The sequence below is a fragment of the Pipistrellus kuhlii genome, unplaced genomic scaffold, assembly GCF_014108245.1.
Source record: "Pipistrellus kuhlii isolate mPipKuh1 unplaced genomic scaffold, mPipKuh1.p scaffold_m20_p_8, whole genome shotgun sequence".
NCBI classification, from domain to species: Eukaryota; Metazoa; Chordata; class Mammalia; order Chiroptera; family Vespertilionidae; genus Pipistrellus; species Pipistrellus kuhlii.
The window spans coordinates 52,247,691-52,259,767 of record NW_023425584.1 but is presented as its reverse complement, the minus strand read 5'-3'; the positions used below and the strand labels follow the sequence as shown (position 1 = coordinate 52,259,767).

At 42.8% G+C, this 12,077-nt stretch overlaps 1 protein-coding gene across 6 annotated transcripts in view; it reads right to left on the bottom strand.

Annotated features, from left to right (window-relative positions):
- The window catches only part of TMEM131L (transmembrane 131 like), a 140,570-nt gene that overhangs the window by 16,821 nt on the left and 111,672 nt on the right, over positions 1 to 12,077 (bottom strand). For all 6 annotated transcript variants that reach the window (XR_006740720.1, XM_036423361.2, XM_045576788.1 and 3 more), the window contains 5 exons: positions 10,174 to 10,360; positions 9,779 to 9,964; positions 9,031 to 9,180; positions 7,807 to 8,441; positions 2,868 to 3,016 (listed from right to left, as the gene is read on the bottom strand). Coding sequence is in view for 5 of the 6 variants with exons in the window: in XM_036423361.2 (XP_036279254.1) it covers positions 2,868 to 3,016; positions 7,807 to 8,441; positions 9,031 to 9,180; positions 9,779 to 9,964; positions 10,174 to 10,360 (1,307 nt within the window). In the remaining variant the exon portion in view is untranslated. The remainder of the gene's footprint in view (positions 1 to 2,867; positions 3,017 to 7,806; positions 8,442 to 9,030; positions 9,181 to 9,778; positions 9,965 to 10,173; positions 10,361 to 12,077) is intronic.

The following is a 12,077-nucleotide window of genomic DNA, read 5'->3' as shown; positions in this document are numbered from 1 at the left end:
AAATGCATGTTTCTGGCTACAAATCCAGAGAAGGAAGGGCTGCGGGTGGGGCAGGGAGTGTCTGGCTCTGAGCAGTGAGTGGAGAATGGAGTTAGACATTTATGTCTTTGTTTATTTTTTAAAAAAAAGCACTGGTAGGATTTTGGATGGATAATTTTTTACTTGTGTTTTCAGGATTTTACAAAAAATGAAGAAAAATGCCCCCTTTTCCTTAGTAGGAGATGTACCTTCAAATTAAAAACAAAAACAAAAAAAACACCCCACAATCATTCACCTATCACACTGACCAAGACTTTGCCCAAAAAAGTGTGGCCAAGAGCAGAGTAAAACCAGCCTCCTGGTGTAACATGCATGGGGACGTAAGTCGCTTCCACCTCCCGGGGAAGCAACCGGGCTGCGTGCGTGAGGAGCCTAAACCAGCAGCTCCTCTCTCCTCCAGAAAGCTAGAACAAGGGAGGATCCGGTATATAGGCAAGACTGAGGAACACAATCGCTCATCAGAGCATTACTTATGAAAATAAGAAGTTGTCCACAACTTCGTGTCCCACTGCAGGGCAATGTAGTAGGTTATGGGGCAGTTCAATGATGGAATGCTATGGAACCCCCCAAAACAAAGCTCCTGCTCATTCCTGACATGAGGATATTTAGAATTACAACACTATCACAAAGCTACGTAAACACAATAACGACCCTGCATTTTTAACAATTTGCAAAGAAAAGCAGAATACAGAAAAGCAGGAAAAGTGGTCCATTTTGGGTAGATCTTTTCCTTCCTTCTTTGGGCTTCTAAGGTCATCACGAATGCCATTACTAAGGGAAAAAACTGCTTGGAAGAAAATAAACAGCCAAGGCAAGGGTCAACATTTAGTTTGTGGCTCCCAAGTCCGGGCTTCAACCTTCTTTGCCAATAAATCTAGAGGAATGATCCTATGTACCATACAGATTTATGTCATTTTCTAAGCTGCAAAATTAGAGCCCAAGAATACTCTCTAGAAAAACAAACAGTGAGCAACGCACTGTGGAATGTGTTTATTGAGAATGATTTTCTCCAAACCAACAATGAAATGGAAAGCATACTCACGCATGGGATTTTAAAGGAGAGTTAGTTCTACAAAACTGGAAGTGAGTCACTGGGCCAGCAGAGAAATGACAGGGGACAGCCCCCAGGCAGCACCAGAAAAACTCATGGCCTTTAACCACAAAGCACAGCCTGAGTCCCCCACATCCTGCATCCTGACTGTCCCGCTGGCTGCCACCATTCGGTGCAGATGTCTGCCCTACCCAGGCTCACGGACCAGAAAAGGAAGGAGGAACACAGACTATGACTGGGCCCCAGTGCAAGAAATGTCAGATCTCCAGGGAGTGAGATAAAAAACAAAAAATAAAGAAATGACTGCCTTTTCTTTTATTTCTAAGTTAAGTAAACCAAAGGAAAGTGTGGAGAGCTAGGCTGAGCTAGGAGCTGTGAGCTGTGTTTGAGATGGGAGAATGGTGCCCACCCAGGTCTGGCCAAGTGGATGCCAGCAACAGCACCTCATGGCACTGTTGCTCTGGGCCACCTCCTCGTGGAAGCCCTCTCACTGAGGGGACCTGGAATGACTAGTTCCAAATGCTCCTCCCAACACAAGACTGTGGACTGTGGAGTCAGCACATCTCAGCACTGGTTTCTACCTCATTGCAGGCAGCATCTGGGTCTCCAAGGCCCATCCCTAACCTCATATATCCTACTTAGCCCCAAGTCAATGGCAGTTTCTGCTTCTGCAGGCATGCCCTGTCTTCATCATTTGCTCCAGCTTTACCTGCACCATCTACCACTGCACCTGCACCCTCAAACCGTCCATAGCTTTAACACTGCAAGGTTCAGACTCAGGCCCTGGATGTTCTCTCTGCATAACCTCAGGTCACCCTTAAATTCTAACCTCCACAGGGCCAACTCCCCAGTTGCAAGCTCTATGAGAGCTCTGGTTCCATATCTCTCTCTGTATGATCATAGTCATACCTGTCATTTCCTTGGGGCTTAGTCCTCATCAGTACTTAGGAACTCCTGCTATGCTGAGCCCTTAACATATCAACTCATTTAATCCTCATAATCCTATAAGTAGATATACTATTTTATATTGGTACTAGAGGCCCAGTGCACAAGATTTGTGCATTCAAGGCTGGCGGGGGGGGGGGGGGGTGTCCTTCAGCCTGGTCTGCAACCTCTGGAATTCCGAGAGCCCTCAAGGGATGTCTGACTGACAGCTTAGGCCTGTTCCCCCAGGGAGCAAGCAGACCTAAGCTGTCAGTAGGACATCCTTAGCTCACCACTGTGCTTGCCAGCGTTAAGCCCGGCTTCCGGCTGAGCAGTGCCCCCATGTGGGAGTGTACTGACTATGGGCAGCTCCTGCATTGAGCATCTGCCCTCGGTGGTCAGTGCACATCGTAGCGACTGGTTGTTCCGCTGTTCGGTCAATTTGCATATCAGCCTTTTATTATATAGAATTATCATTATATTATTCTTTAGATAAGGAGACTGGGGTGTTTAACTTGTCCAATGTTATCAAGCAAATAAATGATAAGCTGGATTTAAGCTCAGGAAGCCTGGTACTCATTTGCTTAAGAACAGCTTCTCTTGAGAGTAAAAGCTAGCTGATACCGCCCTCCCCAAGTAATATTAGTATCTCCTGTATAATTAAAAAAGAAATAAAACTTTCTGGACACATCCAACTCACCAATTATCAATGCAGATCTAAATGCATGATAACCAACTTCTCTCAAATGAAGGAAATATACATGGACAGTTAACAGTCATTACACAGACACCTGTATTCTAAGTCTGAAAAATTGGTACTATTCTAATAGGCAAGAAAAAAAGAAGTACAGACCTCGACAGAAGGTATGTCCTGCTTCTCAGAACACACGTCCTCTTTCGATGTTTTGTGGATCTTCTTTTCTGAAGAAGACTTTGTGTCAGCCTTCTTCAAAGCTTCACAACTGTCCACTTCATTCTTGGCAGGCACTTGCTGGTTAGTCCCTTGAATGAATAGAAATGATTCCATTTCTAGCTCATTATTTCCACTCATATTCTGCACAGTTAATTCTCTTCCCCACACCAATCTCATTTAATGAGATTTGGACTTAAGGATTGGTTTTGACATCCACAGTGCTCTAGAAACCTATTTTGTTTACAAGTGAGAAAGCACTTATATTAAAAGTTCTATGAGTAGTCTTTTCAAAGAGCTCAAGGGGAAAAAGGGAGGGGCACACCATTATCTACGGCGGCAAAATTCATAAATGCCAAAAGGTACAAACAACCCAAATGTCAATGGACAGCTGAATAGATAGACAAAATGTAGTACACACACAATGAAATGTCATTCAGCCTTAAAAAGAGATGATTCCTTGCACAAAAATGTGAACCTATTTAACACTGCTGCACTGGGCACTGAAAATGGTTAAGGTGGGAGGAAAAAAGAAATTCTGATACATGCCGCAACATGAATGAACCTGGGAGACATTACCCGAAGTGAGATAAGCCAGACAAACATTACTCGTACATGATTCTACTTGTTTGTGAAACCTGGAATCATCAAACTTACGGAGATAAAAAGTAGAATATTGGCTACCAAGGGCTGGGAGGAGAGAATTCAGGTAATGATTGTTTCATGGGTACAGTTTCTGCTTGGGATGTTGAAAAAGCTCTGAAAATTGGTGATGGTGATGACTGCATGACAAAGTGAATATTCTTAATATGCCACTGAGCTCTATAATTTAAAATGGTAAATTTTGTATTTTGTATATTTTACCACAATTTTTTTTTTTTTTAAAGGTTGGAGAGAGAGGGGTCAAGGCTTGAGTTCTGGCTTTGACTCGGGCACTAATTAGTTTTATGATCAAGTCAGACTCTTACACTGCCTGAGCTTCAGTTTCCTTACTTATAAAGAGAAAATACCACCTTACCAGCCTCCCCTAGCTGATTGTTTGAAAGAAAACACCAGAACAGACATAAAGGGGCCACCACCAAAAGCCACACGCACTGTTCCAGGGCAGGTCCTTCTGCAGGGAATGCCCACCTGCCCCGTGAGTGGTGCCAGAGGCTGAGAAATGACCGGAAGGTGGGTCCTGTGGCCAAGGTTGATGCTGGCAGAAACCTCATCTGAAAACATGATTTTTTCCATTTTTCTTTCAAATGAGTACCTTTCTTAAAAAAAAAAAAAAGTCCAATCAACTGCAATCCTGTACTAATTAGCCTCAGTCTTTTCACATGAAACAAAGTGTTTCAAAACCTCCTTTTTTCTTTATCTGAGATTCCCTGATACCTTTGCAACCTGAGAAAGACTTAGATGACCACGGTGCCAATGTCACAGCAAAGCAGGCTGCAGGCTCGGGAGAGAGGACTGCCCAACTGGACACCAGCAGGGCCCTGGCCGGCCCTGCCGTGGGAGCTGGGGCAGGGCAGCTTTCTCGGAGCCGGAAATTCTGAAGATACAAGCTAAGCTCGCTGGGAGCAAGATACATCCATTTCAATAATAAGTATAAAGTAAGCATGCTTTTATTTTGTTAACAAAAACTGTATAAACATTGCATCACTATTAAAAAGCTGGGGAAGCACGAATCCTCTACAACACACACTGGGTATCAGGCATCCACCGAGGAAAAGAAGGCCTCCAGCACCATGATGGAGTGAAGGAAAGAGCCAGGAACAACGGAGATTGGGTCCGAAAGGGGAAAGGGAATCAGAAAGACATCACTTTGGATTCTGGAAGGCACAAGCATGAAACAGAATACAGATATTCTCTTTAAAAAAAACGGTACCCTTACTTTCCTCGAGTCTTAATTCATGGAAAAAATGGATTTCCTTTCATTTTCTTCAGGCCAAGAATAGTGCTAAAAGTACCAGTCACCAATATTTCTTAGGAAAGATCAAATGTAATATTCAACACTAACCTTCCCCCACAACAACGGTGAAGCAGAGACTCTTAGGAAATTAATAATGCCTTCTGTGGAGACAAGAACCAGAAAATCCTGATGAATTCTAAAAGCAAGTTCTTCTTTAACCCTTTGAGGAATTCTAACATGACAATTTGCAAGAACTAAAAAATACCATGAATATACATTTCATTTAAAATAATGGAGCCATGCCCTAACTGGTTTGGCTCAGTGGAGAGCGCATCAGCCCGTGGACTGTAGGGTCCCAGTTTCAATTCCAGTCAAGGGCACATGCAGGAGTTGCAGGTTCAACCCCTAGAAGGGGACATGCAGAAGACAGCCAATCAATGATTTCTTGCATCATTGATGTTTATTTCCTTCTCACTTCTTCTCTCGTAATCAATAAAAATATATTTTAAAAAATAATAATAATGGCCGAAACCGGTTTCGCTCAATGGATAGAGCGTCGGCTTGGGGACTGAAAGGTCCCGGGTTCGATTCAAGTCAAGGGCATGTACCTTGGTTGTGGGCATATCCCCAGTGGGGGGTGTGCAAGAGGCAGCTGATCGATGACTCTCTCTCATCAATGTTTCTAACTCTCTATCTTTCTCCCTTCCTCTCTGTACAAAATCAATAAAATATATTAAAATAATAATAATAATAATAATAATAATAATAATAATGGAGCCATGACCTACTAGGTTGGTTCAGTGATTCAGTGTCGACCTATGAACCAGGAGCTTAGGGTTCAATTCTGGTCAGGGCACATACTGGGACTGTGGGCTCGATCCTCAGGGTGGGACGTGCAGGAGGCAGCCAATCAATGTTTCTCTCTCATCATTAATGTTTCTCTCCCCCTCTCCCTCTCCTTTTCTCTCTGAAATAAAAATGTATTTCAAAAAAATAATAAAATAGTGAAGCCAACAGCATGTTTACACAATTTTCTTAATTTATCTCACGGAGTAAGAGTGTTTGAGCCACAAAGATTAAAACACAAATATTATAGAACAAGGAACAAGTAAACTCAACAAAACAAGTGCTTAAAGTTTTACTATATTAAATTTAACCATATAATATATTTGGAATAAACTGCTAGATTCTGATTTTAAGCTGTTAGTATCTGCAAGTAAATGAGACTATTTTTCCCCCCAATTTCTGCAAATATTGATATTTCAGAAAATTTGAAGGCATGTGTCTTACTCAGTGAAAACTTAAGGTTCATTTTGAGGCACAGGGTATTATTAAATTTAAAAGTATATTACCCTTTGCATTATTATAAGCAGAAAGAAATACTATAATTGGCTATTGCTCTTTCACAGTGCTGAGGCCAGCGGCAGTGTGTCGTTAGTCTTAATTCTAAGTCTGTGCTATTCTGATCTTACACTTAAAAAAAAAAAAATAGTCATAAACACCTGAAAAGAGACACATTTCAAAGATCATTTAGATTACACAGGAAGCCCTACTCTTGTCACATGGCCAAAAGACGCTGGAACATGGAACAAGTGTTTGGAAAACGTGGCTGTTGGACAGGTTTGTGCCAAAGGAGAAAGTGTGTGAAAGCAGAGCCTGGGAGAACTTGCCTCCCCGCAGCACCACAGCCACTGCATTCTGAGGGCAAGTCTATCCACACAGTGAGGGACACAGCAGACCACAGCAGCAGCACAAGCCCTCCAAACCCGGGCGTTAGGTGTGTGTGATGTCAGCCCGTGTCAAATACACACAGGCCTAAGTGACACACACAGCAGAGAAAAGCTCAGCCGGCCTCACCCCGTAATTTCACCCTTCCCAAGCATGTTGTGGTCTGGGCCCTGGAGAGTGTCTGGGACAGAAACGGAATGGCAGGCATCCCACCGGCCCGGCCACAGAACACCCTCCACAAGCTACGCTGCGACTACATGGAACAATCTGGTTGAGTGCAGTGCCCAGAGGGTGTGCTCACATGCCAGGGGGCGAGGACACAGGGGACAGCGCTGAGCCTGCTGCCAGGAGTCCACTCCGAGCATGAGCACTGTGGCTCAAACCAGGTTTCACTCAGAGGACTCCAGCTTCCTTTCAAGCTGGAGAGGGGAACATTTAAAATTCAGCTGGGGTTTTTCACTAAGTGCATTAAAACCTCATTAGAGTCAGCCAACCCATAATACTCCCGTACTTTCTCCATAGTATCGAGGAGCGAAAAATATACGTATTTATATGTAACTGTTTCAAATAAGATCAAAGGTAACTGGTATGTCTAGATTAAAAAGGGTCAATGACTTGAACCGAAAAGTGCACCTTCACACGGTCCCCTGGACAAGAAACATCAGCACAGGCTGCTATGCCAGAGGCCAAAGGCATCGGTCCAAGCTCAGTGACAATTTTATAGGTAGCAGCTCGTCTTCCGAGTCTAGTTTCGCTTACATTTCACGGACTGTATTTGCTATAGGAGGACATCTGTCTCCTTTTAACCAAGGGACACCATTGGAAAAGAACCCAGGGCGAGGGGCATGAGATGGAAGCTGCTGTTAAATACAGAAAGCTGGTTAAGCTTCATTCATCCAGAAACACTTTCTGGACTGATGAACTTGCAAACAGTCAGAGAAGCCAAGATAAAAACTAATCAGGAAAAGGTGTCCCTGCCATCCCAACAATAAATTACGGCAGCCACCTCCCTCCAGACACAGGTACTAACGTTAACTTCTTAGCCATGGTAGTCTAAAACTGTGGCGCCCTGTCCTACACCTTTCAGCTAAGAAACCGTACGCTAACATGTATCCCTCTGTTAACACTGTGCACGTGAACGAACAATTCAGCATCCACCATTAAAACTCGAGTCACCGGGGAGAACAAACTCCACTTACACCAGACCAGAGACACACGGGAGAGAAAAATCATTGAGGAGGAGGAGGTAGAGATTACCATGATTTCTCCTGGGAACGTCTGGCAAGTCTGACTGGTACTGAGGTGAGTTTCTCGGTGAATGGTTTTCAGGTAGTTTCTTGGAGGTCTTCAGAGGACCCAGTTCTCGCTCCTTGAGCTCAGCTATGTTTTCTGCAATTTTAATGTCCGTTTCCTTAGGAAACATACATGTCTGCATTCCCTCCTTCGTCTGGCATTCCGAAGAAGTGTGATGGGCGACCACTGTGCTTTTCAGTGTGTTCTCCTCTTTGCTCAGTAAGTTTTTGGGAAAGGTTAAGTTCTTTTGCAGGTTGACGTTGACGCTGCTGGCATACTTGAGGTGTGTCCAGTTCTCGCCCGTTAGATCAGAGCACACGTCCTCTTTGGCAGCAGCCAGGGGGCCGCCTGGGGCCGCCGCTGGTTTGTCCTCGGCAGCTAGGCTGGCGCTGCTGGCGCTGCTGGCGCTCGGGGCGCTGGGCTTGTGTTTGCTGTAATAGACGGAGCACTTGTGCTTCTTCTGGGAGTGGCCGTAGGTCGCCGGGCTCCTCTTCGCAGCGTTCTGCATCCTGCTCTGCGGAGTGTTCACCGGGAGGCAGCTCTTCCCTCTGCTTTTGTCCGTGGGGCCATAGGTATCGAGGAAGTTCTTGCAATTGCTTCTGAATCGAAGAGAGGCAGGGAAAAAGCACTTAAGAGAGAGCCACACCGAATAAAACTCTACCTGTCTGTGTTTGAATCCATGAGGGAGAGAGGTAGCACATGGGGACCGAGTTCTACCTTGCTTGTTCTAAACGTGAGTTCAAAAAATGAAGTCCTGCAGAAACCGGTTTGGCTCAGTGGATAGAGCGTCGGCCTGTGGACCGAAAGGTCCCAGGTTCGATTCCGGTCAAGGGCATGTACCTTGGTTGCGGGCACATCCCCGGAAGAGGGTATGCAGGAGGCAGCTAGCTGATCGATGTCTCTCTCTCATCGATGTTTCTAACTCTCTATCCCTCTCCCTTCCTCTCTGTAAAAAAAACACACAAAACAAAACAATAAAAAATATATATATATATATTTTAAAATGAAGTCCTTACGGGAAATCTATATTATAATTAAATAAACGTTACAGCTGTCATGCAAGGACAAAGAAAACTTTACGAAACAAAGTTGCAGTCAACATTTACATAGGTTGAAATAAAATTGGAAATCGGTGATATCGAAGGCGAGAAGCAGCCCCGCCCACACCCATTCCCCAAGAATGCTTACTTGTGGGAATGGGAGCCGATGCCCTCCATCGGACTGCCGCTCTGCGGTGAGGAGGAGCCGGCATTCTGCCTCTGCCTCGTTTTCACGAACTCCATGAGGATGTACTGTGCTTGCTGGAAGGCTATTAAAATCACACCCAGCAGGGACAAACTGGGAAAGAAGGCAACAAGGTTCACTGTGGTTCTGACGGGCATTAAAAAGCCAGATTTATTCTAGAAGAGCAGCAAATGGTTGACAGATAATGTCCAATGTTATAGCATTAAAATTCCATAAGACGCGTGACATCATCATTTCTGACATTTCTTAAAGACAAATAAAAAAACACCCACGTTTTTAAAAACGTGCATATTTATACGTCTGACATTTCAATTCCATTTCAGAAGATGCTTCCAGGATAAAATCGCTCTGAAAGGACCACTGTAGTTTTCCAACCTCAAATTTCCATTGCCGTGGAGCGAGTACAAGTGCCATGTATATGCCTCCCACCAGGACCGCCAATGAACACACGTGGCTCACAGCTGTCCATGTGACCTGCAGGTCCTATGAAGCTCTTCCTGTTCGTTTACTGTTATTATACTAAAGCTTTCCAGTTACTACTTTCTCTACTTCACGTAGGTCAGGGTTCCTTTAACATAAACTCCACTTAATTCATATGCTTTGATTGCATGTTGGCAACACACAAGGTCACGCAACTCGCCTGCATGGCTCCCCCACTCGGTGAGAGACAGTGAGAAAGGTGGTAGTTTACCTGACAAAGAAGACTGTAAGCCTCCAAAACGACTCCTCCCAGCTGGGCCCTGGAACCACGTCCGCACACAAAGGCAGCAGGTGATGGGGGAGGGTCACGTTGAGAGTGAAGCGAAACTCCAGGTCGGCTGCCGTGACGAGCGTCAGCTCACGAATGACCCAGGAAGAGGTAAAATCTGGAGTAAACCTGGTGACAAAAAGATTCATCTTGGTAAACTTTAATTTTAGGCACAAGACATAATAATCATCGTAGCAACATTTCTTAGGTACTTGTACAAGAGGGACCCTTATATAAAAACAACCTAAGATATTTTACCAAATAAAAAAATTCTCCCCCCGCCCACTCAACATTAAAAACATCACAAAACTTAGATGAGGTTAAAGCTCTGTGCTTACACAATGCTGATATCTCGCGATGTGTTTGGGAGCAGGGAAAACTGATGGCAATCTAGCACTTCGAACCCATAGCCTTGGCAATTATACCCATTGATTTTCAGAGACGTCACAGTTATAGGAAGTGGTCCGATATTCTCAACTTTAAAGTTCTTTGTAATAGATAAAATTTGCTTGCTGTCTTTCAGTTCTAGTGAGGATGAAAAGCAGCAGTTATTACATATGAACTGCAAAATGGATATACAATAATTTATTGCAACGAACAATGAGCACAGTAAAATGTTTTTTAAAAAATCAATGGAAACTCAAAGCATAATCTCTATCTAATTTCTTGAACATTTATAGATTTTTGTTATATTGCCAGAATAAGATAAAAATACTTAAGTCAAATTTTTTAAAAGTTAAACAATCAGCTTAGGTACCAAAAGAATAAAAATCTCTGTTTTGTTCTTTTCCTTATTAAAGGTTAAGGTTAAAAGTTTATTCTTCTCAGAAGCCAAATCATTTGGATTTATCACTAGCTCTACGCACCCTCTCCCCCTCAGACCCCCTCACACTGAAAAGGGGCCAGTTAAGAGGCTGTGTGTGCTGCTCTGTAAAGTCATCACGGCTGCTAGAAACGCAGTTCAAAGACCCACTATATTAAGGAGAAGTAAATAATTAAATCCTTGCAAATAAATGAGAGCACATTTTATTATTATTATTAAATATTAAAAAGGGAAGAGTCCTCTCAGTTTAAAAATACTCCTGTAGCCCTGGTTGGTATGACTCAGTTGAAGGTCATCTTGTGCACCAAAAGGTCGCTGGTTCGATTCCTGGTCAGGGCATATATCCAGGTTGCATGCTCCCTGGGGTGCATTCAGAAGCAACCAATAGATGTTTCTCTCTTTTTTCCCTCCCTTAATCAAGCCAGCTCTATTTTAAGTACTCATCAGCCACTCTCTAAAAACCAATAAAAACATATTTTTAAAAAATCCTATAAATTTATAACCAATAATCTAATATTTTATCTGGTTCTATAGATTTTATATTACTCTTTAGTTCTATCTCTCAAGGTCAGCTCAAAAATGAATGAATGAATGAATGAATGAATGGAAAATGATGAAAAAATTTTAATGCAAAGTGGCTCATAAATCTTTTCAAAGTCAGTGTTCTTTCAGCATAGCTTTCTAAATTAAAAAAAAAATTCCAATCAGGCATTAAACCAGTGCTACAAATTATCCAACAGTTATACTAACTAGCTTTCTCCATAGAAAACATATTGTTACACTCAAATGCTTTCAATGTATTCCCGAAATTAAAAAGGATAACAGGCAAACAAGAATTTACCAGAAACACTTTACATCTCATTTGATCTTTGTTTTGTAGTTCCTCAGAAAATTCTTGAAACTAATAAAAGTAGCTTAAAAGCATTTTAATTTAAATACATGCATGATTTAGAAATTTTTAATGCAGTGTTTAACTAAATTTGTAAGTCTCCCTGTTCAGTACAGTAGCCAGTAGACACATAGAGCTACTTAAAGTAAATGAAAAACATTTAAACTTGATTTTCTTAATCACCCCGGCTCTCCTGTAAGTACTCATCAGCCACACGTGGGAGTGGCTACTGTGCTAGATGGCACCGACACAGAGCACTTCCGTCACTGCAAAAAGCTCCACTGGGTCTTCTCTCCACCAGCTGTGAGCTTCCAGATTAGGTCGCTGATAACCAAATTAACAGATCCATACTATTTATCTTAAACATCAGAAACTATGCTAGGAATACAGACACTATGCTGTACTTTCCCCCTCTATATCTATTACATTTAAGTTGACTATTATCCTAATTGAGTGATATCAGCCATTTAGGCTCAGATGTTTGCCTTATGTAATTATTTGCATGGAAACGATGAATTTACTGTAAACAT